Source organism: Penicillium arizonense, assembly GCF_001773325.1.
Source record: "Penicillium arizonense strain CBS 141311 chromosome Unknown PENARI_contig018, whole genome shotgun sequence".
In the NCBI taxonomy this organism is placed as follows: domain Eukaryota; kingdom Fungi; phylum Ascomycota; class Eurotiomycetes; order Eurotiales; family Aspergillaceae; genus Penicillium; species Penicillium arizonense.
This window is the reverse complement of record NW_019173295.1, coordinates 320228-347689: the sequence shown is the minus strand read 5'-3', so window position 1 is coordinate 347689 and position 27462 is coordinate 320228. Positions and strand designations below refer to the sequence as shown.

The 27462-nt window shown below is 48.5% G+C and overlaps 7 protein-coding genes across 7 annotated transcripts; 3 read left to right on the top strand and 4 right to left on the bottom strand.

Annotated features, from left to right (window-relative positions):
• Nucleotides 1–236: 236 nt before the first annotated feature.
• PENARI_c018G03500 (uncharacterized protein) lies at nucleotides 237–4602 on the bottom strand (the record flags this gene model as incomplete). The annotated part of the gene is made up of 3 exons (XM_022634519.1): nucleotides 237–615; nucleotides 676–839; nucleotides 904–4602. The coding sequence occupies 3 exons, from the start codon at nucleotides 4600–4602 to the stop codon at nucleotides 237–239; spliced, it is 4242 nt and encodes a 1413-aa protein (XP_022485670.1).
• Nucleotides 4603–6865: 2263 nt separating this feature from the next.
• On the bottom strand, nucleotides 6866–8497 carry PENARI_c018G11844 (uncharacterized protein; the record flags this gene model as incomplete). Its single annotated transcript, XM_022634677.1, has 4 exons — nucleotides 6866–8018; nucleotides 8092–8213; nucleotides 8275–8322; nucleotides 8375–8497. The coding sequence occupies 4 exons, from the start codon at nucleotides 8495–8497 to the stop codon at nucleotides 6866–6868; spliced, it is 1446 nt and encodes a 481-aa protein (XP_022485545.1).
• Nucleotides 8498–10141: 1644 nt separating this feature from the next.
• On the top strand, nucleotides 10142–11659 carry PENARI_c018G01616 (SNG1 family protein; the record flags this gene model as incomplete). Its single annotated transcript, XM_022634490.1, has 1 exon — nucleotides 10142–11659. One exon carries the CDS (start codon nucleotides 10142–10144, stop codon nucleotides 11657–11659), a length of 1518 nt encoding a protein of 505 aa, XP_022485520.1.
• Nucleotides 11660–16847: 5188 nt separating this feature from the next.
• On the bottom strand, nucleotides 16848–18151 carry PENARI_c018G05458 (Zn(II)2Cys6 transcription factor domain-containing protein; the record flags this gene model as incomplete). Its single annotated transcript, XM_022634565.1, has 2 exons — nucleotides 16848–18017; nucleotides 18071–18151. 2 exons carry the CDS (start codon nucleotides 18149–18151, stop codon nucleotides 16848–16850), a joined length of 1251 nt encoding a protein of 416 aa, XP_022485522.1.
• A 616-nt stretch (nucleotides 18152–18767) lies between these two features.
• PENARI_c018G08868 (uncharacterized protein) lies at nucleotides 18768–19345 on the top strand (the record flags this gene model as incomplete). The annotated part of the gene is made up of 3 exons (XM_022634624.1): nucleotides 18768–18808; nucleotides 18883–18949; nucleotides 19019–19345. The coding sequence occupies 3 exons, from the start codon at nucleotides 18768–18770 to the stop codon at nucleotides 19343–19345; spliced, it is 435 nt and encodes a 144-aa protein (XP_022485654.1).
• Nucleotides 19346–19736: 391 nt separating this feature from the next.
• PENARI_c018G09854 (uncharacterized protein) lies at nucleotides 19737–21187 on the top strand (the record flags this gene model as incomplete). The annotated part of the gene is made up of 2 exons (XM_022634643.1): nucleotides 19737–19758; nucleotides 19824–21187. The coding sequence occupies 2 exons, from the start codon at nucleotides 19737–19739 to the stop codon at nucleotides 21185–21187; spliced, it is 1386 nt and encodes a 461-aa protein (XP_022485592.1).
• A 420-nt stretch (nucleotides 21188–21607) lies between these two features.
• PENARI_c018G10501 (SH3 domain protein) lies at nucleotides 21608–24393 on the bottom strand (the record flags this gene model as incomplete). Its single annotated transcript, XM_022634655.1, has 4 exons — nucleotides 21608–22659; nucleotides 22779–22941; nucleotides 23003–24271; nucleotides 24340–24393. The coding sequence occupies 4 exons, from the start codon at nucleotides 24391–24393 to the stop codon at nucleotides 21608–21610; spliced, it is 2538 nt and encodes an 845-aa protein (XP_022485474.1).
• Nucleotides 24394–27462: the final 3069 nt, after the last annotated feature.

Below are 27462 nucleotides of genomic sequence, written 5' to 3'. Positions count from 1 at the left end.
AAGAGATGAGTGAGAAAAGAGACCAGAGAAGACAGTGAGTGCATGGCAACGCCAGTGGTCTAAAATCGACTCGCCAATTGTCTATCATTCTATAAAACAATGCTATAAAATAAGACGAATCAATAAAAGAAAAAAAGTGAGCAAATAGGAGCCGTGAGCCAGAATTTGTGGCGAAAGACTCAGGCAAAACACCACAACGTGAAGACACGCCTTGGCAGCCCCAAGGTCAGGGTAGCCTAAGACTCGGCCTTCTTAGTAGCCTTTGTCCTCAGTTTCATCATTAGATATACCAGTCCATAGATACCAATCACAAAAACGACAACGATGCCCGCATTCCTCCAGCCAAAGTACTCTTCACTGAGATTGAGAGTCTTAAGAAAGTCCCCGCCTCCAGTATACTGGCACACACGGCAGTCGGTGGTCGCCTCTGGGTTGAGGAGATTTGACCCCGCGCCCATGACTTGTTGGTAGGCCGTAAGATATTCACCACAGGTTTGGTTGGATGGCGGGTCGAATATAGCGAGTTCACGGGCATCGCATTCGACAGTCTTTGACCAAGTAGTAAACACAAGCAGGGAACTCATAAGATAGTTGAATGGATCAATGTAATACATCCTGGAGTCGAGATCAGTTCCTACCAATATATAAGTTTTTAGGCATGGGTGTGGTGCTTACCAATATCTCCAGAATGGTTCAATCTGGCTGTACGGCACCATGACGCCACAGAACGAGACCAGGGTTGTGATAACAAGCGGGTTGACGAGCGAGGCGAACACCGCATTGGGGGCGTAGGCGGCGATCATCTGGCCGATACCAGTGTAAAGGCACTCGTACATCACCTGTGACTACGTTTTAGTACGAGCGATACGAGTTACTGAGATCACCAGAGAAAAAACGACTTACCACAACGAAGAAAACACTGCCAGCGTACTGCGGTGCTGTTGGGAGCCCGCAAGTGAAGTACCAACAGACATAATACAGCAATGCGCAGACAAGCAAGTAAGGGATCTCGGAGATGATCAGGCCAGTAACGAATGGAGCCCAGTGGTACATCTTGCTCTTCTTCTCACGCGTCTCGTAGATGTCACGACGATCGATAAAAAGCGGCTGGAGCTGAGAGATAACTCCTGGTGCCACGAAAATAAAGTTGAAGACAGTGAAAAGATTTTTCTGGAGATCTGTGAGGCTATCGCCAATCATCCAAAAGGAGAACCCATTCAAAAGCGCTAGGCTGACGTGTAGGAGGAACTTGTTGTCGATATACTCGGTGTTCCGGAATAGCGAGACGTTCATGCGGTGAGTTACGAGCTTGACCTGCGTCCATATGGTAGCTGCGAATTCGTGGCCATCATCAATGGTCCCGGAAGGATGAGCGGCGGCTTCTTCAACCATAGTATCTAGGTCCTTGATAAGCTGGTCATGCTCTGCGGATTCCAACCAGATCTGACTCCAATTCCGGCCTTGGGGCGCGTTTCCTGATACCACATCAATCATGTGCTCAGCAGGATTGGCCTCAGGTGGGCAAGGGGCTCCATGTCGAGCAAAATAAGCATTAAGAGTGTCTCCATTATCGCCAATATCGCCAAAATAAACTGTCTTTCCACCACGAGCGAGCAACAGTAGGGTGTCGAACTGCGCGAATAACTGCGCTGAAGGCTGATGGATAGTAACCAATATGGCTTGTCCGGCATCAGCAAGTTTGCGTAGGAATCGAACGGTATTAAACGCAGCCTGGCCGTCAAGACCAGATGTGGGTTCATCCAAAAAGATAAGAATACTAGGTTTAGCGACTAGCTCAACGGCGATAGTGAGACGCTTACGCTGCTCAACCGAAAGACCAGCACCAGGAGTACCAACAAGTGTGTGCTCAAGGTCATTGAGTTCCAAGAGGTCAATGATTGTGTCCACATAGCGTAGCTTTTCCTCATCGGGGGTATCACGCGACTGGCGCAAGAGGGCTGAGAATTCGAGAGCCTCGCGAACGGTCGCAAGAGATTCATGCACATCCAGCTGTTCAACATACCCAGCGGAGCGTTGGAAGGAGATAGGGATAGGTCGGCCATCAACAAGAACGGATCCATGGATAGTGCCTTCTGTCTTACGCTGGGCAAGGACGTCAAGGAGAGTTGTCTTGCCGGCGCCAGAAGATCCCATAAGTGCTCCGAGTGTGCCAGGTTTAATGTAACCTTGCACGCTATCGAGGAGAACTCTATCGCCCGAGGGGGTCTTGACGGTATACGTCAAGTCTTTCCATGTGAAAATGCTCTTGTTGCGGATCAGGTCGTTGCTCAGGCTTCCGCCCGGTGTGTCAGATGCGGATCCGACGGGGACCTTTTTAGTCACTTGCGACTCCTCGTCCTGTAGTAGATGTTTTGATTTGTGGCGCAGCTCTCGTGGAATGAGTAGGCTTCGACCACCTTCTCCAAGTAGCTTCCACCGGCTAGTGAAGAAGATGGTTAGCGTAACGAACAGTATCCACCAGGCGATGATGATGCCGAGATTGCGCCAGATGTGACTGTGACTGAATGACATAGACGAGAGATAGGCATCACCGGTGAGGCTCGCTGCACCAGACATCGCGCCGCCAACACCTGCACAAGATTGGCCGCCCTCTCCAGTATAACCAGGACCGTTTGGTATGAGGTTCGGGCCAACGCAGGGGATGACTTGCTCGTGGAACTCGTTGCCGAGAAGAGCTTCGAAGCCGTATGCCATAGGGTTGATCCAAAAGAGCCACACAAACCATGGATGCATCTCCGGCTTGATGATCATGTAGCCCATGTAAACGAAACATGCCACAATGGTGAGACCCGAGGCCTTGGTTGCGGCGTCGAAGGTTGGAAAAGCGGCTCCAATCAGTCGGAACAGGGCTGTCATGGACAACGCTGTAAAAAAGTTGGTGATCCAATAAGTGAAGAAGGCTGCGGCAGTAGCCTTCAGGCCAACCATGAAATAAAGAACGAGGCCGAATTGCGTGACCTGGAATAGCAAGATGGGCAAGTCTGCTGTGATCTGGGCAATGCAGATGGCTGCCGGGTGGTATAGGGCAAAAGCGCGATGTTTGGCAAGAATAGGTCTGCCAGTAAACGAGTCGGTGACTTCTGAGAGGGCGATAAGAGCAGGATATAAGATCGAGAAGAACAGGGCGCCGCCTTTAAGGAAGAGACCGGCAGAGTTTGCCGGGGCATTGTAGAAGAGGGAGCCGCCGAGGAGAGCTTGGATAACCGTGGCACCTTGCTTCATAAGGAGAGTGGCCTTGTCACCCCACATGATCTGATACTGCCGAATGACCGCGGCCTTGACCTGGGAGAAAAAGTCGGTGGTGATAGGTGAGGTTTTGGACAACCCTCTGTGCTTTTCCCAAGCAACTGCTTGCTTGAAGACGGCCGTATTATCTGCTGCCTTTTCGCTTTCTGGATAGGTGCATTGGGCTAGCATCTTAGCCTTGATCAGGGACCGCTCATAGATAGCGAGAATCTCGTCCGCAGTCCGAGGGAATTTGTGCTCGTAGCCGGGGGCAATAAGGCGCTCGGTTGGGACAGTCACGCCAGTAAGGAAGTCAGCTCGGTTAGAGCCAGAGTCGCGCATAAAACCAAGATCTTCCATAAAAGGCACTGCTTCCTGTTGTGGGCCGTAGAAAATCTGCTTGCCCTCATCCAGGACGAGCACCTTGTCAAAATGCTCGTAGATGCCGTTGCCTGCCTGATACAGGGTGACAATTGTGGTGAGTCCAAGGATATCCGTCATCGCCCTGATTGCCTTGGTCCACTCTAACGCTGTGCTGGCGTCAAGGCCACGCGTGGAATTGTCCCAACAGAAGACGCTTGCTCGAGTAGTCAAGCACTCAAGGATGGAAACACGTTTCCTCTCTCCTCCAGAGACACCTCTAATGAAGGCATCCCCCACCTTGGTAGATGCTGTATGCGAGATGCCTACCGATCTCAGAAGGAAATCCTTGTTGAGCTGAGCGTATTCCTCCGCAGATTTGATACCCGGCGGCAGATGATACGGAACCTTCATACGGGTGGCGAAATCGATGGTCTCTCCCACAGACAATGTCGGGAAGAAGATTTCCTCCTCCGTATTCATGATGATCTGACCGCGGTATTGCTTAGCTTCCTCGGCAGCCATGTTTCCAAAAGAAACGTCACCTGCGATCTCTGCATAACCAAGCCGATGGTTTGAAAGCATGTTAAGCAAAGTCGTGCAGCCTGATCCCGGGCGTCCGAGAACAAGCAGCATCTCTCCGGGCTTCACGCAGCCAAACGAGTTGTCGAGGATTGTCTTCATAGGGTCGCCCTTACCAGCTTTCCCGAAGGGATTAAATTGTGAAAGGACGTTCTCATTGAATGTAGTGTCGCTGCTGATACCCTTGACGGTGAGGTTCTGCCAGGCTACTCCAAGTTTCCTGGCCTTCTCCCCACTTTGCTCGTCTCGGTCTTTCATCGTTTTCAGTTCTTCGGCCATGTGCCACGTCGTTCGGCTTCCAGGGGCCACCTTTTCTGCCAATTTGTGCTCGGCATCGAGGTCTTGTATTGGCGTTTTGTCTGAGATGGAGGAATCATCGGACTTGCTGTCGGCGCTTGACGGGTAGAGGGTCATTTGGAGACCTCTGGAGTTCGATAAAGTACTAGGGGAAGCGAGAAAAATGAATCTAGTAAGCCACCAGATTTTCAATTGTAAGGACAGGAACGTTTTGATAAAGTAAAAAAAAAAAAAGCCGACGTGAGGCTGCGAGCAAGCTGTTCAAGTAACTTCAAGTTACTCTAAAGCGACTACCGGGCCAATGGTATCCATCAAGCTTAGCTTTGTCAATTGTAATCATCCCGTTCAGAGAAAGGGGTGAATTGTTCGTTGGCGGCAGCATTACTCAAATCTTAGTCGATAGTTATGGCCGGGGTAGTTTTCTGAACAATGATGAATAAACCATACGGGCGGATGAATACACATGTGCATCTCTGCCCTAACTAACCCTAGTTTCCCTAGCGTCGATCTATTACACCGAAACCCTGTTAAACTTACTCCGGGCTTGGCTATGTATTATGTACTTTATGAGCCTCCTGTTTGCTTGGAATAATTTCGCCTCAACTATGCTGAGCTGTATGCAATCTGAATCTGGACGCTGGAATGCGTGGGGGGTATTTCTGATTGTTCAACACCCCGGCCTCGTTCGGGATGATGAATAAACCACAAGTCATACACATAATCATCGGGGACATATTGGCTACTTCGCTTCACCACTATTCGATTAAGCTGGTACAATCAGTCAGGGGTCACCAAACTGCATCAGATCATGGAAGAAAAGTATAAGGCAGATGGGGTTGGGGGAAAAAAGGACATGCAGGAACTAACACTGACTATCGTATCCTAGAGGTGGTGAGATGCAAACGAATCAAGGATCTCGCTTTCTCTGAAATAGTCTCTGTGTAACACACCTTTGTCAAGTGCCGCGAAGAGCGCCATGTATGGTTATTCGTAGAAAGGATTTCTATGTTTCATTTCCGGTATTTAACACATCCAAAGTCACGACCTTCCCAACACAAGTCCCGAGAGCGCTGTCTCAACCACCATTGCTGACCTATGTAGCTTCAGCATGAATGGCACACCTCTCCTCCACGTCCGCCTTCTTTAGTACAGCAGCCTCTTTGTGCATTGGGCAAAGTGCTATGGTTGGCCAAAAATTAAAAGAAAATCGTTCCAAATATATCTTGGTGTGAGAAATTCGAGCTTCAATGATACGGCAACATAGCGAAATAATCGGTGACATCGTTTTTCTGTATAGCGATGCGGAATGATTTAATGCTTGTGAAAACGAACAACGCCCTGAATAGAAAATAAATATCAGCTGTTCAGCTTCACTGTTATTGAGTTTTGTTATGAACGACAACCGGGGAACAAAAGTTGATACTGGATCCCATCACATACCATTCCAAAGCTGCCAATACGGTTGCCCCTTGAGATGCTTTCTGGCCGCCCAGAGTATATTGCATGGGTGATTGTAGAGAGTAGGCTTGTGCAATTAGCACGGCCAGCCAAAGAAACATTGTAACTGCTTCTACTGCCGGAATCACAAAACAGCGCTCAACTCGAGGATCGTGAATCGGGGCTAGAGCAAGATAAGGAGCTGCAAAAGTGAATGTCCATATTGCCGTTGCAAAAGCATAAAATATTGTACCGTAAAGTAATAAAGAACATAGCACTATTAAGACCGAGAATGAATTCCTATCATAATTCACGGCAATAGGGTGACTTACAATATACTGAAATACTAAAATTGGCGATTGCCAGAAGAGCTTGCGCGACACGCGCGAGACGGTATGAAGAAATTTTGATCGCCATACGAACGAGGGATGGATTTCGTTAGTTACAACATGTTCTCTCGTGTGAGGTTATAAACATGAATAAGAACACTATCGGCCTGATAGAATAAACAAGCCTATGTCGATTACTGCCTTTTTTTCTTAGTCTAAACTTAGTACAGACAATTAAAATATGATGCATACACCACTATGCCTCAAGATGTATTTACTAGTCAAATTGTGATTACTGATCATGCCGAATGAGCAGTCACATCCTGTTTTGACCTACTAGTCGTGGGTAGTACAGCGTTCGGTGCACCTAGCTATAACCTTAGTTCTATCACCTCCCTCTTAATTATGGGCATGTTTGTTCCAACTTGGTTCGACCTCTCTATGTGAAGCGATACTACAACAATGTAATACCTAATTTGATGATAATTTGGCCGCTGGCTAGTATGGAACTGATTGAATCGATTAAGATGCATGAAGGTGTAGAGATCCGTTGAGATATTTACGGTAAGACTCGCATGCTATGTATGAACCTAGCGTACACTTTCATACCCAAACTAAACCACTGCATATCTAATTAAGCCTAACACGGCTCCAAAAAGAATAGCCAGTGGCGCTGCAATGCCGAAGTATCGCCCGCCCACATAGCTAGTTGCGGTCACGACCACCCACCATGGATCATCCCCTAGACTCTTACCTGACTGGAAACCTACATCGATATAGCCGATCTGCCATATACGATACACCGCCGTGTATATTAAACCGACTGCCCCGGCGTTGATACCTCTCACTGCAGATTTCACCCAACGTCGACTTCGCAACACTCCCCAAACGCCCATTGTTCCATGAACGAGAATAATGCCGGGAGCGAAAATTCCACAAAAAGCAATAATGGCTCCTGTAATAGCGGGGTATCCGCCATGAATAGCGGTCAAGCCGCCCAAAAACACAGCGAAGTTGAAGTTTGGTCCAGGAAATGCTTGTATAACGGCGAGGCCGATGAGAAAGTCGCGCGGGCTGACCCATCCTTCAGTCACTATATATTCTCTCAAAAGTGGAATAACGACCGGACCACCGCCAAAAATAATAGTCCCGGCAAGGTAAAGGTTGGCGAAGAGTTTATACAAGAGCGGAGGCCGAGGTAAGACGCCTCGAAGAACCATAACAATAACGAAGGAAAGAGAGAATGTTGCAATTATCGCTGAACCGGACTTCCAGGAAAAATCCAAACGACGGCCCTGTGGTATAATGCGTGGCTCAGATTCCCGAGTGGAATTCTGGTTCTGAACGTCAAGCGCCTCGCTGGAACTATTGGCTTCGAGGGCAGGACCGCTTTCATCTCTGCCGTTTCCTCCCGCTTCAGAAAGACGAAATCTTGTAATTCCCTTTATGAACTTAAATATAGCTTGGATAGGTCGGTGAAGCCAGCGGTAGTCATATGTAACCGTACTGCAACCCGCTGCAAACATAAGAACTGGAAAGTACCACAGCGCATTGTATAGCATTCCAGCGGTAGCAGTGAGAAAGACCAGTATTCTGGTGAGGCGGTCCGTGATTGCTTTATCTGAGAGCTCGACTGCCGCCAGGGCAATTATACCGACAGTGGCCGCATTGAGTCCTGAAAGCACAGCATAAACTGCACGGGGCAAACTCTCGTCGATATTGGAGATACCAATAGAAAGGCCAAACATGCCTACAGCACCAGGAAGACTAACCGCCAGGACAATATTAACTTTCGATTCCACGCCAGTGACATGAATAACATGCTGAACTTGTGATTTACCTCCAAGTGATGAATCCAAGGGCAGCTCCAAGGAAACCATCGTGAATGAGGTTCACGCAGTAAAGCATCTTTGTGCTGGCAGGACCAGACAGAGCTTGCGAGATGCTGAAGAGCTCCTGATACTATGTTGCCAATTACTTAGTATTCTCGCTAGACCAAACGACGCTGTGTTTGAAGATATACCAGCTGCTCGTCAACCCAATTGAGTTTTAAAACAAACTTGTCATAGAACTATCATGCCATCAGGGTTGCTTAGTCAATTAAATGCCGGAAGTTTGCTTACAATCTTGAAATGAACGGGAGGCCCGCCAAATGCAGTGAATCCGAGGTGCCAGTTGACCTGGAGAATCTTCCAGGTATGGAGAACAGCCTCGTTCGCGGCATGCTTCCATCCGTTCGAAGCCATAGTGAATAGCATAGAAAAATTCGTCCTTTGCACGGCCAATGGATCGAATTAATATGGTTTGTAGAGAAAGGTAATGGAAAGCTCGATGAAGACAACCAATAGCCGATAGAACTTTAACTCGCTGTAGTGCGCACGTCATAACCACTGCCATGTGCGCCACACTCGACAAATCAGATCAGTTGAATCGAAACAAACGAATGCGAAGTTTTGATCCTGCATTAAGCCCGATTAAGTTGTGTTAGGATAAACGTAACCATATCAAAAAGGAACGTAATTTCTCATAATTAATTTGCGAATACCTCTTGCGCCGACCGCAGGAATGACCTCCCCCTTTCAGTCACGATCTGAACAAACCACGTGATACGAGCGAATTTTCCTGATTAATAAGCCGAGAAAACATTGACTTATTTCGGGCTGGCCGCTGCTCATATCGATGGTACTTAAAGCGATGATCCAACTGACACCATCATAAATGAAAGGAATTTGGATAAACTCTGGAAGCAGACAAGTATTCATTGAAATTGAGGTCAATTAGGCAGAGCGGATTCTCACGCTAACAACAGTCCCAGGCTATCAGCCCATACAATCGGCTAGCCTATTGATTTCCAAGATCTCGTGTGCTGCATGTAGTTCTATGCGCTTTTCGAGAGTCCAAATATGTATCACCATATGAGATTTGTTCAATAAGGAGTTTCCGACACTGGAACCCCCTTCGCAAGCATACTACGCTGTCGATCACAAAGTGTAAGATGTCTGGCGACAAATTTCAAGGTCCGGGAATGGAATATTTTGGCTGTTGCATCCCTTCGCAAATAGAGATATAGCTTGCAGCAAATAAAAGATGACTGTTGCAAAACCTAACTTGCAATGACCAGGGATTAATGATTGAGGTAGCCAGGTCGACTCCGTCGTCATTGCCAGCTCCTTAGACCTAGCAGTGGTACTACCGCCATTTTCATGGTGTGATGTTGGCAGTTGAATGACTTTCTGCTGTTTCTTGGTGATTGTGTCACTAGACTTCCGCACGACCTCGTAATAGGTCCGAGGCCCTAACTTAGATTATAAGCATTATAAACACGCCAAGTCCCGCTATATAAATTATGCACTTTTGGCTATCTCCTACCTGCCTAACCTCTAACATCCGCTAGCCTAGTTTCTTAATTGCCACGCAGTCTCTAGGAAGCATGCATTGACCTCTCGCAATCACAGAGGATCAACAAGCCCGAGGAAGTCGGTGGTAAATCGGCCCGCTCCCCCATGAGCTTAGCTTTTAATTAGCGCCTCGTATTGTGTCCTCCGCTTTTCGATGTTTCTATTGGCTAAGGAGGGTTAGTCAGCGGAAGTCGGTCCCCGAATTTCGGATACGTGAAATAAGCTTCAATATCAAATATCTTACGAAGTGTGTATGGCGCACATGCAGGATTTAAATTTATTCTAGACCTTCGATGGGTAAACGTTAATATCCGGCAAGGTTATTTAAACCCTTAGAAGATTGCCCTTCCCCTATCCTATTGTATCCATGAGCTGCGGAACAATTTATACTGCACATCTTCTTCTCTAGCCTTCAACTTCCTCTAATCCACGTCTAGAAGTTGGAGCCACACTATCCCTGTTGCAAATTGTTTTATCTGGATCCAATCCGCCATGAAATCCTCGTCAGACCTGGCTTCCAAGCCACACCCGGCTAAACCTGGAGAAGCCTACTGGAAGCAGGTCAGAAAGCCATTCCTAATCGCCATCAGCGGTAGCTTTATCCTTTTGCAGCTTCTATTTCTGGGGAACATGTGCTACCTATATGGCACTCAATTCCGGAGCTCTTCTCGCTACCACAATTTCAATGTTCTGCTCGTCGACTATGACGGCGGAGTGATTGGGCAGTCGTTGCTTGCCGCATATCACGAGCTGAAAGGAAATGATTTCCCAACTCTCATCCAAAATAATGCGACCGATTATCCTGATCCCCAGAACATATACGAGTCAGTATGCAGGGGAGACTACTGGGCTGCTGTGTACACCAACCCTGGTGCCTCATCACGATTATCGTCCGCGCTCGCCAGCTCCACTGCCGCCACTTCATACAACAACAGCGACGCCATCACTTATATCTGGAACGGAGCCAGATATCCCACAATCGCAAAAAGTGCTATATATGCCAACGTTCAGACATTAGTCGCTGCCGCACATGTCGCGTACAACCACCTCAATGGTAGGGCTGCAGGCAAATCGATCGATTGGTCGAATGAGGCCATCGCCCAGATCCTCTTCAATCCAATTGCCGCATCAGAGATCGACATTAAACCCACAAACCAAGGCACAAGAGTGCTCTATAATACTGTCTCCATGGTCTTTCCAATCATCCAGCAGTTCTTCTTCATCATGGCTCTGAACGGTATCTCGTCAAGCTTCGGTCTCTTCAGCAAGCTCCTCCCTGTGCAAAACGGTCGTCTTCGTATGAATTTGTCCGCTGCTTATACGCTCATTGGTTCGTTATGTTCGGCTGGATATCTCTGGGCATTCCGTGAAGACTGGGACGTGAACGGACTCCAGTTTTTCTTAACCTGGATGGCCCTCTGGCTATACATGCACATCAACTTCCTAGTCATGGATGTGGCCACGGGCTATCTCCAGATGCAATTTATGCCCTTTTTCGTCTTGACATGGGTGGTCTTCAACATCGCTAGTGTCGTGAGCCCTTTCGAAGTGAACCCAGCTTTCTACCGATGGGGATATGCGCTCCCCACTCATGAGGTGTACCAGGTCTTAGTCCAGATCTGGAGTGGTGATTGTGAGAAACAGCTGTATCGATCCCTGCCGATCCTTTTCGCATGGTGGGTGGTCAGCTTGGCTTTGTCAATTCTTTCCACAAGTCATCGTTGCAAGGCCGCCGTTGCGGCTGAGCGTACGTCTGCTCTTCCACCTTCTGAGGAGCAAGGCCTTGACACTGAATCGACGGCCGACGAGAGCAAAGATGATTCTGCAGAAAATAAGGGCGCCCCTTTGTCTCGAACTACTCCTTCCAACGGTACTACTTTAGTTACTCGTCCTGCAGACCTTGCTGCTATACGCCGACAGACTGCGGAATCTATCCGTCTTGAACAAAGGGCATACGGGCCTAGTTATCCCACGCCATTTGTTCACAGACAGTCTGTGGATGAGCAATAATTTTCCATTTCACATCTATTGCATTGGACCAGAGGTTTTAATTCAACAGACATATGTTTTACGCCTAGCTGTACGGGATGTGTACGGCACGCGAGAAAAGACTTGCAATTCTTTTTGTGTTGCTCACGATCAGCCATTGGATGGTTAAATTGAGCAAAACCTACAATCTACTAATATAATAACTTGAAATTCCACCAACAATTTTTGAAACTTGAAAATGCTTTTGCAAGATGGCTGCTATAGGCTGCGGTGCTCCCTTCCTTTCCCTATTCAGCTTGCAATTCCTTTTAGATATTAAGTATCATTGTTTTCGGACATTTCGTTCGGGCCATGATAGCTAGAGGGATTAGAGTGTTACAGCACCTAGCCTGTCTACGTAACATTCTTCTCACAGCAGTTCACACGTCCTGTTCTTATAGGCTTAACTATCTCTACAGTGTAACAGCGTACTTACCATCTCATTCTCATGGCCGGGAGGAGAAGCCGCTGAAGACGTGATGCGTGGCGCGCTTTTAGGACACAGGAGTAGTAATGGCGTATTTTGGGTGTCTCAGAAGCAATTTTGGGAAGGGAGTTGACTAATTGACGCTATGACCGGGCCCGGTGTCCTGGTAGCAATTCGGGGTGACTCAACAGAACTCACCTAGAATAACAGAAGCTATACAAGAAGGGAAATTTGATGGAGTCCGTGAAGGACAGCTTCCTGTAATTCCTGATACGGTCTAGTACTCAAGTAGGTCGTGACTGGTACAATACTTATGATTACTGGTAGGCTAGCAAGTTGTAGGGGTGCTCCCGAGTCAGAAAATACGATACTACTAACTAAAAGTTCCTACTACAGCTGGATGTCTAGCTATTAGTCACGTCACGTCACGTGCGATGTGAGAGCGACGATCAGGCACGGTTTGATGAATCATCTATAGCTGACAACAGATTGTCTAGCCCATCATGATTCTCGAGATGTTATTGAGTGGAGCGAAATTCTTTTGACTGCGGAGGTGACGGAAGGTTGTAGCGTCACAGTCCTCTCAATAGCTACCTATAGATCTAGATCCCCGCTGACATCACCACTCCCCGGCATCTCATTCCTTTGTGGAGCAGATCTCTACAATCTTCGCAATTACTCGGGTACTAGTCAGTAAAGAGGCTGCAAACCTGTTCTGATCGATGCAATACGGATTTCCCACCAATCAAGACCGTTCCTTTTTTGGCAAATATCGGGGGGGAACACAGGTAAAAAGTTGACATCCCATAGATTTCTCCTTTTATGGGGATCGAATTTCCTACCGTCAAAATTACCTCGAGCCTAAGAAAAAGCCTGGTTGGAGACGCGAATCTGTCATCAACTTCTACGCGATTTCTTCCTATATTATCTCGCTGAGTGTCTACGGGACAATCTCACTAACAGCTCCTAACGGAAGATGAGAAAGGCTAAGGAGCTAGTGAAGTTCTGTAATCCAGCGGATTGCAGATCACGATTTTGAATGTTGGTTAGCAGAGCTCAGACCGGTCAAGAAATAGCTCACGTGTGTCGAACCGCCTTCGATTCATTCACTATGTGCCCACACCGTTGAAAGCATAGCAGATATGTATGTTGAAGAATGTGGACAAGGGACCCATTTTCTTCTCTATTCTGAGTCTATTAAATCTAATACGAATAGCAGATCACTCTGAAGCATGCCTAGCCCCGAGTCAGTTACCATAATTGTATGTCACTTCCTATGTTCCTCTGTCCCAAGCTATCATTCGGGCTTCGAAGTGTATAACTAAGGTGTAGAACTAATAATATATAGATATCAGACTGGGTTCTGTTCTTCCTTGCCACACTCGCTGTTACAGCTCGGTTATATGTCCGAATTTCACTCCGAAAGACACCGAGTCTGCTCGCAGAGGGCCTCGTTGTAACGGCTTGGTGTTCTATACTTGTATCAACTATTCTGTACACTATTATAGTGAACAGTGGAGCTAGAACTGGCTTTATGAATGATCTCCAGACACAGAGCAGTTTGCAAGAGGTGAGACCATTACATATACGCTCCAACAGACTCTAAACATGAATGCAGCTTCTTTATGTCAGCGCCTTCTTCTGGATCACAGGACTATATTTTACCAAACTCAGCATGGCGGTTTTTTATTTTTACCTCTTTCCCCAAATTATGACCCGGCTGCGCGTCGCGTTATGGGTGGTAACCATATACATTATACTTGCATTCATTACATCGTTTATCATCCTTCTTGCGTGGTGTATTCCGATTCCAATAAACTGGTTAGTTTGCTCTCCATTTGATTATGAAGCTGAAGTTACTTATCTTTTTGTTTCTTAGGAATCCACAAAACCCATGCAGCGCACTTGCAAATAGGGAAACATTCAGTGTATTCTGGGCCTTGAATATTATGGGAGAGATGTCGCGTACGAGGTTATTTCTCTAATTTTTTACCCTTGATTGCGACTAATTGAGAAAATAGTCTTCGTCCTGCCCTTCTTCCTCCTCCCTAACCTGCATGTAACGAAACCTCAACTCTATACGATAGCGGGGATATTCGCCATCGGGCTAGTTACGATCCTTGCGGGCCTTGCTCGGTTTATTGTTATTATGATCTCGGCTCAGAATGCTGTCACAGGATGTATGCCTCCTTCTCCCCCCATTAAACTATGTACTTAAGGGCCAAGCTGACTGGAATGTAATTTCAAGTCGTCCTAACTCAAACAGAACTCTGCTGTTCAATGATCACAGTCTGCCTCCCCATGCTCAGGCCACTTGTTCGGCAGGTACTTGGTGGTAGTTGGCTAAATAGTGGTTCCTTGAGTGATACCCATTCCTCACGGACGCCAGTTATAGCGACAAGACCAGCCTATCATATTTCTCCGGATGCATTTGGGATCACAAGATGGGAGGAGCGAGATCATTATGAGCCCGGCCACCCGAGGCCTGATCATGAGGGGGTTGAGCTAGGGAACAACACGACACCCACGGTGGAACCGCAATATGAGAGTGCTAGTGCTCTGACGGATGAGGGTGATAGCTTGAGACTATAACTGAGGACTCCTCATATTACACAGGAGGACGAGGTCCAACTGTTTTTGTATTAGATATAGTAATTCTAGAGAAGGGTATAAAGTACTATTCCACCCAGGGGTTATCCCAACACCAATCGCCAATTTATCTTATCCCTGGCTGCCAAAAAAGCGTATCACTCTGCGTCTCGTATTTTCTCTCTCAACATACTCAACCCTGGACGTACAGCTCCGTCGTAATCAGTATGAATTTTACAGCGTTGCAACTCTTAACATCATTGAATTATGCCATGTATCACCTGATGTATGAGGTATCTAGTGTCTCGGATCATGATGATGAAGTGAACACATAATGCATGGTAGTTAGCCAGGGTAGATTGATTGCTCTGGCGGAGCCTCAAACCGACAACAATGGGATGAGGCTTAGGGCTTAGAAGTAACGCGGGATCTCAGCCGCATGTAGCTAAGAAGTCTCTAAGCCACCTACCTGTCTCTTCACACGTCACTTTGCAAACCCGCATGCTCTAAATACGTGGCACCACTTAGGCTTCGTGTGTCTGAGATCATATGGTGTTTTTATATGCCCTAAGCACAGAATTAGGCAGTTCTTGGTACTTTGCTAGCACATCCCCGCTAATACTAGCTAACGGTGGGGGGCGAGTAGCAGTGGAAAGGAGGCATAAGTTAAGTGGATCTAGCCTACTAAGTAATTCTATCTATATTCCTTCTATTATTTCCTCCATAGTGTGTAGCTAATGATCACACCAGACCATCTGTCAAGCAAAGCGATAGGAACTAAGCAGCACATAAGCACTAGAGGAAGAAGGACAATTGTTACAGCACGTAGATTAGTAGTGGGATAGATAAGGCAGCGGTTAGGCACAATCCTCGTATTAGTTCACCCACCTAATGGATGAGAGACATAGTCTCTAATTGACCTAACCTGCGCTCAGGGCCTATGAAAATACCACATGATATCCGACACGCGAAGCCTAAGAGGTGCCACGTATTAAAAGCATGAAGGGTTGCAATAATGGCTTTTGAAGAGACAAGTAGGTGGCTTACAGGCTTCTTGGCTACAGCTCAAGTGCAGGAGCTAAAGTTATTATGCAATAGATGATTGGGCCTAGTGATACTATGAAGATAGATGGTGGTTTGATAAAGAATTGGAACGAGAGGCCAAGGAAGAAGCATATTAAGTATCGTCTCCCCTAACTTCCCAACTTTCCAACACTCACTTCTTCTCCTCTCTTCAGCTTAAATTATACAAACATTAATTTTTGCGGTCACTTCGAAAGGTTCTTCAATCTGCATCCGCTATCGCCGGCTGCCTACCATAGCCACACGCAATAGTTTCGCATACCCAAGGAACAAACACAAAATGGCAGTAAGTCTTATATTCTAGGTCCTTTGATCGTGTTGAGGCACATTTGTATATAAATGCTTAGTAACACCTGACTAGCGCGGATGTCATGTTGGCATGCAAGTCAAGTACCGCGGCACTATCTGGACAATTAGGCAGATGGCAGCTAGGGCTGTCCTTAGTTCGGCGTATACGTTTGTGATCAGCAACGCTTATGGGCAGAACGAAACAGTATCTGGTGCAACGTTAAGCCCTGCTTCAAGATAGATATAGATTTACTTGAACCCTTATATGAAAATGAAAATGTTGATAGGAATTGAGACTGTCAAGTAATGTGTTACGGACATGCTAGTCACCAATCAGTTGCGGGGCCGTAACTGACTGATGGGCCAACCGAGAGCCAACCGATCTTTATCAGATCACGTGTAGTATCCTATACCGTGGCGCCCTAGGTACTTAAGGAAAAGAGAAACCATGATCATGCTTAGTGAGTAAGTGTTTTTGGTGGACGATATATTTATACCAAATAAAGTGGCGGCTCGGTATTGTGGAACACGTTTAGCGCTAGCGCCAATCGTTAGCTTTCTTTGTGGCGTTGAAGCGGAGACTTGATCCACTTGATTGTAAACGGGTTGAACTTCTCTGATGAAATAATGCATGAAAGGGTACACTCGCTTCGAAGCTTTCGTATAGAGACTGTCCAATACTTCTTAGCACCGTGTACACATTTATTACCCCTGTTGTATTTGGCCAAAGGGCGGTCCATTTGGTGGCTCTTATTTTACTGACATGACTTCGTATTTTCGTGTTCAAGGCGATGTAACATGAGTCGTATTGATAATCTCCTGGGGCCACCAAAGCCATTCTCGATATTTGGGGTCTAGTACAGACAACAGCTGGGTCATAAAGCGCTGGCTGAGACCTTCCATCCACCACATCCACTCAATCTGTCGAACACATGCACACCAATATCCAAATATAATCAGAGCAATCGGTGCTTCCTGTCTTAGGAGATCCAGATAATCATCTGACACATCTAGAAGCCACCGGAACACATCGGCAGTCTCAAGCCTCCAAGAAGCATCAGCTTTCAAGGCAACACCCAAAGTCCGCGCAAGCTCATCTAATGTGTTTTGATAGATTTTCCGAGCTGGTAAATGAAGAGGACATTCCCTTTGCATCATCTCTTGTAACTCCCAGATATGTGGTCTGCCATGCTCAAGTGCCTGTGGTGCGCGATGAGCAGCTGCCAGATAGGATCCATTCAGGAAGATAGGTGCTAGCCTTCCGTTGCGTAGACTTTCACCACCACTCTGTATGACTGTTGTTGTTCCCCGGAAAAGGCGAGCCCATTCAGAGAGTGTGCCCTGTTCAAATAGGACTAAGAAATCGCCTGCTTTGGTTGGTTTGGCGCATGAGAACATGCACGTCAGGGAGGTGAACAGGAACAGTGCCTCGCCATTCTCTTGGGCGAGGGATGAGACTAGTGGAACCATTTCTTTCACGGCGATGCTGTGGTGCATCTGCGCGTGAGCTAGGCAGCGTTCGCGTCTGGATTCATCCGAGTGACCTAGATGTAGCGCGGAAACGGCGAGAATAGTGTGTAGTACTGGGGGCATTTCAAATCCAATGCGCGGTGCCACATCGCGCCAGATGGTTTGAACTGCTGGGCTTCGAGATAATGTGTAGCAGGTTGAGGTTGTGTAGTGGTGTAAAAGCTCCAAGTCGAAAACAGCAAGGGTTGAAGAGAAGGGATTCACCATTGGTAGACTTGGTAGACTTGGCCGACTTGGTAGACTTGAGGAATTTTGAGCTGTGTTGGAAGCCATTACCGGTTCTGCACTTTCTGGGCCAGATATTGACCTGGGCGATTCTGCCAGGTCCACTTGAGATGTAGATGGCACGGTTAAGGGTCTGGCAAAGGAGCAAACCACCCCATGTCTGTTGCAGTTGCGACAATGTGGCTGGGTCTCATCACACTGGCAAAGAAGTATGAGTTTCCATCCCATAAAATGTTTGATTGATTTCTTACCTTGACCTTTCGCCTCTTGCATTGCAAGCACCCTGTTCGCGACTTCCGATGCGACCGACGGCCTTGGGGAATGGTCGACATGACGATCATTCAAGGTGGCACCTAAGATCCTACGGAGCCAAGATGGACCTGGGATGGCCTATGCAATACAAAAACATTCCATGAGGAATCTAGCAGCCTGTTCAGCATTGCAAGCCGAAACTTAGGGGATTCGCGCTAGCCGCATCGGGTTAGCCGAGAGGAATCATAGCGGAAAAGCTTGGCTTTATATCTACGCACACTTAGTAGTTAGTAGGGCTTCAGGGTCGGTAAATTGGAGTATGGTGTTTTATTATAAGGGATATTTAACATTTACATGTGAGACTGCATGCGTTGAAAATCAATTTCGGGTCTGGATGCTGCTGCGAATATATATTGCGAACGCTATCCAATGATATGAGCGCAGCTTGTACCTTTGAATAGTGTTATTCGGCACCTTTGAAAATGTGAGACATATTTTACAACAGAATTCTGCCCCCAAAGGTACGTCAGTCTTTCCGGGAACCTTGGGGCTCTATATATCGAATTTCCAAGCTCGTATGCGGGAATCAGTATGGATGAACTAGCAACGGTTCCTATTACGTACCTAGACAAGTATCCCGTGTAGTGCGCATATCATGCCGTGTTCTGCATGTTGATAAGGTGAAAAACACCATACATGTATCAACAAGGCCAAGAGAGCTCCCCACTGGCCTGCATGTATGACATCGGACCTACTGCACGATATCCCCCGCCTTAAACATTCCAAAGACTGACCGCTCTTCTTCGCTCAGACACCTTAAGGACGAATTGACCACCTCGCCCTTGATTCTTTCCTCCGGTCAGTCAAACATTTGGAACGTTGCTTCACAGTAAGTGTGTTCCAGGGTTCTCATCATCCCCACGCAATATACTCACATTTTAAATTAGATGCCTCATGGAAACGGCACCCTCACATGCGACAAAGGGCAAATCCTAGGTCAATTCGAAGTCGAAGGAGCCCAATACATTTTCGTGGGCAAGCTGAGCACCTTCACCCAGTCTTTCTCTGTTACCAGTGCCGATGTCTCCCTCGAGTCAGTCGATCAGCTACAGCTACAGCCCGAAGACTTTGAAGAAATACCCATTGAGAAGGATTGTTTCCAGCTCCGACTCATGAATGGGGTTGCGATCACCGGCGGCTTTGATATGCCCTTTACCGAGGCGGAAGTGAAAAAGGGGGTTGCTGGAGGGGTTGGAAAATGGATGAAGCTGTGATGGATACCGATACGTATACAAGAACTTGAGTATAAGTGTATCGAACAGGGTTTGCGTATAAATTAATCAAGGGATGAAGTGTTGATCTCCACCAAGTTATATATCCGATCTAGTGGGGTAGTGTAGATACTGTTTAGTTGATAGAGGGGACATACAGTACATAAGTTACTGTATTAAACACCTAGTAGATACTCAGCCTTGGGATATTCTAATATTCATCTTTAAATAGAACAGCCAGAAACCTACGGAAAACATTGGCAGACGTCAGTTCTAGAAAATGGCAAGGCTGTGAACGCCCCCACTTACTGCGCCACAATCTCACTGCCGAACGAGGCACATATAAACATAAGACACCCCTCACGGACCTTTGTCTCTTACACAGTTTCACATCATGTCTTACTATCCCCCTAACCGTAAGTTGTACCCATTCAGAGACATATCCCCGGAGCCTTGGCATGAGCACTAACCAAGTATCCAGAACCTCCATACGGAGGATACGCACAGCAAGGACCTCCCCAGGGTCCTCCCTCGGGTCCTCCTCCCCAAGGCTATCATCAGCCTCCCTACCCAACACAGCAATATGGCGCCCCGCCACAGGGTCACTACCCCCCTCCCCCACAAGGCCATTACCCCCCTCAGCAAGGGCATTACCCTCCACCCCAACAAGGTCACTACGGTGCTCCTCCCCAGGGAAGCCCGTACGGCGCGCCCTCTCCTCAACCCCCAGCAGGGTATCACGCCCCATCCCCGCAACCGCCATATGGCCAGGCACCTCACGGCTATGCCCCTCCCCAGAACCAACCACCACCCGGCGGACCCGGTTTCCCCCAGGGCCCACCCCCAGTCGGATACGGCGCACCACCTCCAGGCGGGGCATTCCCACCTCAAGCCGTGCCCTCAACACCATCCCTCGGCTACATCCCGGGCCAAGTCGCGCCAGGCGAGTTTCGCCCGCAGGCAGAGCAGCTGCGCAAAGCAATGAAGGGATTCGGAACCGATGAAAAGGCCCTCATTGCAGTCCTGGCGCGTCTCGATCCCCTCCAGATGGCGGCTGTCCGTGATGCATACTCCAAGCACCTCGGACGGGATCTATACAAAGACGTCAAATCCGAGACGGGCGGCTACTTCGGCGACGGACTCCTAGCAGTCGTCGAAGGACCGCTCATGCACGATGTCGAAAGTGTACATTTGGCAATCGACGGCGCAGGCACGAAAGAATGGCTCCTCAATGATATCCTCCTGGGCCGCTCAAACGCGGATATGAATGCCATTCGCACCGCCTACGAAATGCGATACAAGCGCTCCCTCTCCAAGGATGTCGAGAACGACCTCTCTTTCAAGACGAGCGATCTCTTCGCGACTGTCATCCGCGCTGCGCGCCATGAGGAATCCATGCCTATCAACCCGCAGGTTATCGAAGCCGATGTACGTTCCCTGCAGGGTAAGAAGAATATCACAGAGACATGTGCTATCTTCGCTCGCGCTTCTAATGCCGAGCTCCGTGCTATTAGCCAGACTTTCCAGTCGAGGTATAATACTTCCCTTGAGAAACATATCGAGAAGGAATATTCTGGCCATATGGAAGATGCACTGCTTGTTATGTTGCGCTCTGCTACGGATCCGGCTATGCGGGATGCGATCCTGCTAGATGAATGTATGCGTGGCATGGGAACTAAGGATGAGCGTCTTGTTATTCGTGTTGTTCGTGTTCATTGGGATCGGAATCATAAGGAGATGGTCAAGCGGGCTTATCAGCATCGCTTTGGGAAGAATTTAGTTGATCGGGTGCGTGGTGAGACTTCTGGGGATTATGGGCGGTTGATGGTTGCTCTTCTTGAGTAAATGTTTCTGTTTCTCGTTTGTATATATTTGATGTTTGTATGCCTGTATGTTCTTATGACTTTTTTGAGATACCATGATCTGAGATGATGAATGTGATCTATATCCAGGATGGAATTTATTGTACTTCCACTGATGTTGCAACTTTTATCTATTTGATTCAACGTGCAGATGTGCTTGAGACCTACAGCTTTTAGCTTCAGTAATTCATGTACACAAGTGGCATTTTTGTCAATAGCTACGTACTCGAAAGATTAAGCGAACAAGATCATAAGATTGACCAGCTATGATTGAGACAGTCAAACAACTCTAACAGTACACAATGAAGTGCCACTCAAACCATGCATAATGCAAGACATCAAATTCATAAATCTGGTCATCATAATCGTAATCATGCACCATAAAACGACTTGGACCATCCATCTACTTAACCTCACGCACTACCTCAACGTGCGAACCGGGAAACAGGCCCGTCCGACCAGCATAACACCCCCAAAACCAATCATCGTTAATATTCTCTGCCTCAGTAATGTCCGCACCACGGGGGAAAACAAGCTCATCTTCAACTTCATCTTCAGGGTAGAAAGCCCACAAAGCATGGACGATGAGGCCTACACCGCCATCCGGTGGGAAACGACGGAAAGGTGGGATATTCTGGATTGGACTTGACGAAGCAGTGGTTGAGAGGTCGGATGCTGAGACATTCGTTCCGGGGATAGAAGATGGAGGACCGGCTCGGAGTCGTGAGGCTTTCTTTCTGCGCTCTGGTCCGTCTTTCCAGCTCCAGTCTCCTATGCCCAGTTCTGGGGATGCGACTGGGCCGCCTGTGGCTGGGGATGAGGTTGGTGACTGGGACTGGGATTGGGACTGAGTTTGGATGACATGCTCGTCTTTTAGGGCGCGGCCGCCGACTAAATCGCGGACGATCACGCGGCGTTGGCCTTCTTCGCGGTCTTCGAAGCCGACGATTATCATTCGGTGGCTGCTTAAGCAGCGGCGCCAGCCGTTGTGGCCGTTTTCTTTGTTTATCTTGCCAGTGGCTACGAGTTTCAGGTAGCAGTTTGTGCAGACGTCGTAGTCACCGCGGTTGCATTCTAGGCAGTGGAATCGGGTGTTCGAGGCTGGGATGGGGTATGTGCAGATGTCGCAGTTTGTTGAGAAGGAGAGGATCTTGTAGCTCTCCATTTCAGAGGGTTGTGGATTTGGATTTGGTTCTGATGCAGCCATGGATGATGTGGATGGGGGCGGGCTGTGGGCAATGCGTCGGATGGGAAGTAGTGCGTGAGTACAACATCTTCCTTGGTTCACGCAGCTGTTGCAGAAGCCCCAGTCTCCCTCGTTACATTTGCTGCATTTCCAGAAGCAGTCATTTGCCGGCGATTGGCACGTATCACAGAAGAGGCCGCTTTGCAGGCGGCTGGCGGGATTTTCGCTGGTCAGGACTCTCTCTCCGCTGATTGTTTGCTGGGATGTCTCTGAAGGGCGTTGATATTTGAACCAGACTAGTATATGACCGCTGTCGGGAATCTGGACTGGGCGTCGAGTGGAGGATGATAATATTTTTTGGAAGGTCGTGTGCGCAGATGCACCAAACCCGTCCCATCGAAGACAACCCCGTCCTTCGCGGTAGCAGCGTAGACATAGGTGGAAGTTTCCACCTTTGCACTGTGTGCATCTCTTGTGAAGGGTGTATTGGATATCGCTTTTTCCACATCCGTCACATGAAATAGACGGTTCAGGATATTGTACATTGGGCGCTGTCGGGATGTTAGATCTGGACGAAGAAGGCCTGGATCTCCTCTCAGATCGAAGAGGAACGAGTGGAGATGACAACAAATGAGTGGTGTGGTCTGCCGGCGTGGCGACAGTCGGAGAATTGGTAGCAGACTGACTAGAGACCTGCCTGGAAGAGCTTCGTTCTCGTCCTGCAGCCATCCATGCCCCAGAGACATTTTCCGACTCAGTAGCACGCCGCGTCCTAGCCGAAGATGATTCAGATCTCAACCTCGCAGTCTGCGAACCAAGAACCCGATCCGCGGTCATGTCACTCGAAGCCCGAACAGCAGGCCGTATAGCCTCATCCGATGCAGACGCCTGGTTCGACCGAACAGGCGAAGTCCGTCGGCGCCCAGTCACCTCCGAATTGCGCCTCTGATGACTCGAGATACTCGGCCGCGACGGAGCCGAGTCAAACAAATGTGGTCGAGATATCGGTGGTCGTCTGTCCCCATGTTCACGAGATGACGGAGCAGGCGCTGCCTCCGCTCTCTGGGCCGACTGTGACCTCGTCCGCGTTCGTGCACTCCCCTCGGGCGACGGTCTCCGCTCCTGTCTCTGTCTCGAGCCAGATCCCTGCATATGTCTCCGGCGGTACGCATCCGCAATGCGCTCACTCAGCTCCTCCTCTTGTCTAGGTCCGAGATTATCAAGATCGATATCATCCAGCAAGCCCTCTTCAAGAATCTGCCGCAAGATCTCCTCCTCCATTGTCTCTGCATCCGACGACAGACTCAACAGTGACCGCAGACTAGACTGGTGCTCGATACGACGCGTCCGCTCGGAATCCCCAGGCCGTAACGTGCCTTGTCGGGCATCGTCCTCCCGCCGTCGTCTCGACCGCCCATCCTCATGTCTCTCGGTATGTCCACTTCTTTCCCTCGTCCGCGACGAATGTCCCGCAGTCCGCCGAGTCTCCCGTCTAGCTTGCGCCCGACTTTCCCGGAGACTTAGCTCCCGCACTTCTTGCAACATGCGGTTATCGTCCTCGTCATCCTCCTCCGCACTCTCGCCGCCCGAAGGCACCGCAGGAAACACCGACTCGCCGTGTGTATACCGCTGGGCGATTTCCGCTTTTTCCTCTGTCGATCTAGCGCGATCGGGGTGCGCGCCCAGCACCATATCGAGGAGTGTTGTCACCGTGGCATTTGGGCGAGTTCCGCGGACATCGGCGCGGCATGAGGGACAGGTGAATCTCGGGGAGGGTCGTCGCGAGGCTTGGGCATTGAACCATTCTTTCACGCAGGAGCCGCAGAAGGTGTGGAGGCAGTCCAGGAGGGTTAGGGGTTGGTAGAGGAGTTCGGTGCAGATCTGGAGGGGTTGGAATGTTAGCAGATGTTCCAAGTAAGGGGGGGTAGAAGGAATGGAAGTGTACATACTGAGCAGACTAGTTCTTTTTCCAGGTCTGCTATCCCCGGACCTTGGACTGACATGGTGTAAAGAGTGTAAACACCCGGACTCCGTAGACGGTGAGGTCACCCGTGGATTGTGGGAAGTTGGCTCCACCGGTGATCTCCCGCTTACAGCTTCACCTTACAATTTGGACTGTTCCCTTGTGCCACTTGATGTCTTCCGGAAGTCATTGAGAAGAACATGTGCCTTTGGAACTTGGGTTGTGTCAAATGAAGAGTTTGATGTTCGAGTCATGTCAGCTGAAACATCAGTGAATACCGCCTCTGTCTATATGTGCCCAACATGCAATTCGAATATATTTGTGCATTTCAAAGAAGCTATTCGCATATTCACAATAGCTAATGGTTGGGAGCATAAAGAGAATCAGCATAGAGGTTTCAAGATATCCGTACTGCATAGCATTGGGGTATATCATCACACCGGCCACATCAGTATAAGCCCTTAACTACTCATCCAAGTTGGGCTATTGCTCAACTGCATAGCAAAGAATGCAACCCCATCTATGTTGAACAGAGATAACAGAAAGGCTCTCTATTCTACACACTTCTATACATATCACTTGATACCACCATTGCAAACCCAACTATAAGGATTTTCTTCATGGCCAGCGCACAACAATGCAGGACACGTCCCCCTACCCGAGGTACCAGTGACAAAGCGATACAACGTCCGAGCGGTGATATCCTAGCCCGAGAAACCTTCATCTTTCGAATTTTCAGTGCTGTTCTAGTTTCTAAGTTTGTGCTACCGCCACCAGGGATCCCAGAGGTTAAACCTCTGTATCTCGCCTCCGTGGCGATGGGCCTGGACAGCGGTGAAGGAGGGGGTGGCTGTTACAAGAACAATTGACTTTGGGATCTGAGCGTGCCGGAACGTCGGGGGTGCAAATGTCATTTGCCATGGGAGTTGAGTTGTGTTTGTGACTTTGCTGGGCTTGTGGGGAAAGTCTGGGGAGCTGGATATCTGGGGTTGTGGCTTGGGAGGGGAAGATGAGCTTCAAGTGTCTATCCGGATATACGGGACGTACAGTAGCGAGGAGAATAGACAGTTGGCAGTACGGGAGTGACATGGGTGTATATCTCCTGACAAATGGCGCATAATGTATTGACCTGCCCAGTTCGGAATACTCATAACTTACAGCCTTAACATCAACATGTGTATCATATCTGAGCATGATGAAGTGGCAGATGCACCCCGCAATTGAAGGCGTCTTCACTCTCTCCTCCCTCGCTATTGCCCTCTGTTTCTAGACCAGGAGATCTGATCATGATTAGAGCCCGCGGTATGCGAAAAGAAAGCCAGCTAGGATAGCGTAAATGATCAACCATTTCCGCCAAACGATCCATTAAACACTAATTGGTCACCGTTCGTACACTCTAGACTCTCTATACCCCACTGATAAGACGGTGATCACTATTCCCCTCAGCGCTTCACAATATAGTACAGCGGGTGACAGATTCGCAACCCAATTCCCTTCACGCTGTACCCCCGCCTTATCTCAGTCGCCGACGGATATCGATACCCGGCGATTTCCTGCCTGTTCAGGGGCTGTGATGTGATGTGTTGTGTTCTAGCCTGGTTATAGCGCTGACAGAACGCCTCTCCCGTCTCCATGATAACGGGAACTACGGATTAGGCCAATGCTTTAGCTAGTAGAATGGCGTGTTTGTTTTAGAGGGCTGGATTGCTGGTCTATTTTAGGATGGCCTGGCCATCGACTATCTTTTAGGTAATCTATCTGCCGCGAAGTTAGGGCCAGTGGTGGTAAGTAGCGATAGCCGTGGTGGTAGTCAACAGAAACAACAGAAACTGCCCCAACATCCAATTTCCACTTTCCACCTCAATTGCAGATACGATTCAGTGGAGACCTACGGGGCTCGGGGTACACCTGCAAGGTTGTACATCTTCCCCATACTTTTTCTGTATCAGCGGAAGAGTCTCGGAGGAATCGGAGTAAAAACAAAACCACCGTAACCACCATAAGCCCCTGAAATCAACACCGAAACAGATGATGCCATGCACTGACCTCTAGCCCATGCATTGGCCATTGTCAGTTCGCCGCACTAATGCAGCGTCTAGTGTACGGCCAGTGCAGACTCAAGCTATCCACGCCCCCACAGCCATCCGTCGAGTCGTAGTTCCGGGATCGCGCACTGACTACCGCGCCTCCAGTCTGGCCGGTCGATTTACCCTGGGCGCCTGTCTCGCATGTGCATAAGCGTGGGGCACTGAAGTATACCTCGCCTTTTAGCGTTGTTTTTATATGTACGGTTTGAGAGGTTCTATTGGTCGTCGCCGTTATACTACCTACATGTACGCATATACCTGCGGGCTATGTTTGCAAGGCCCGTGCCTGTGTCTCCCGGTCTGTGTCTGTCTGTTACGGATACTTCACTTTTGGCATCTATCCCAAACTGACTAAAGCGGCTGTCCCTGATCGCCTTCCCCCTCCCTGGTACGATATACGGTATTCCTCGGGTGGTTGGACCATGCCAAGTGTCCTATGTGGTGCCACTTTCTCAACAGTTTGCGTCCTGCTTGTGCTGATTCCCCTTGGGATAAAGTGTGAGGCCTACAGGGATATTGGTATGGTCAGGTGCTCTGTACAGTGCAGTGCAGAAGAGGCGCTTGGGATTTGCGTGACGTGCGACATCGCATTGTCAGCCCATATGCGCTTCTTGCGTGCGATTTCTTATTGCGCGAGCTATCTATGCATCTTGGCCAATCATGCGCTGGCGCCGTATCTGCTCTCATCAAAAGGGACTTTCCCAAAGGTGAAAAGGGTCGAAACGGTGGACGCTGTGCACCCTGTGCAACAGGCAATGAAAATTAGTGGTGTGTGGATGTCTTGATATGTTAGCTGGTGAGCTGACCATGTAATTTTCAACTTGCTCTCGCTCTTGTGGAGGCGGATGTTGAAATCACATCTTCATGTTTCTGTAGGCTTGGGAATATTCTAATCGGATGATGGTTTCTTTTCTCTCTGCTGGACTTTACTATACTATGCCCAGGCTTTGGCTTTGGCTTCGGCTCTGGGTAAGATAGCGAGTACAGTAAACCAATTCAATCCAAACCGCCTGGTCCCATTG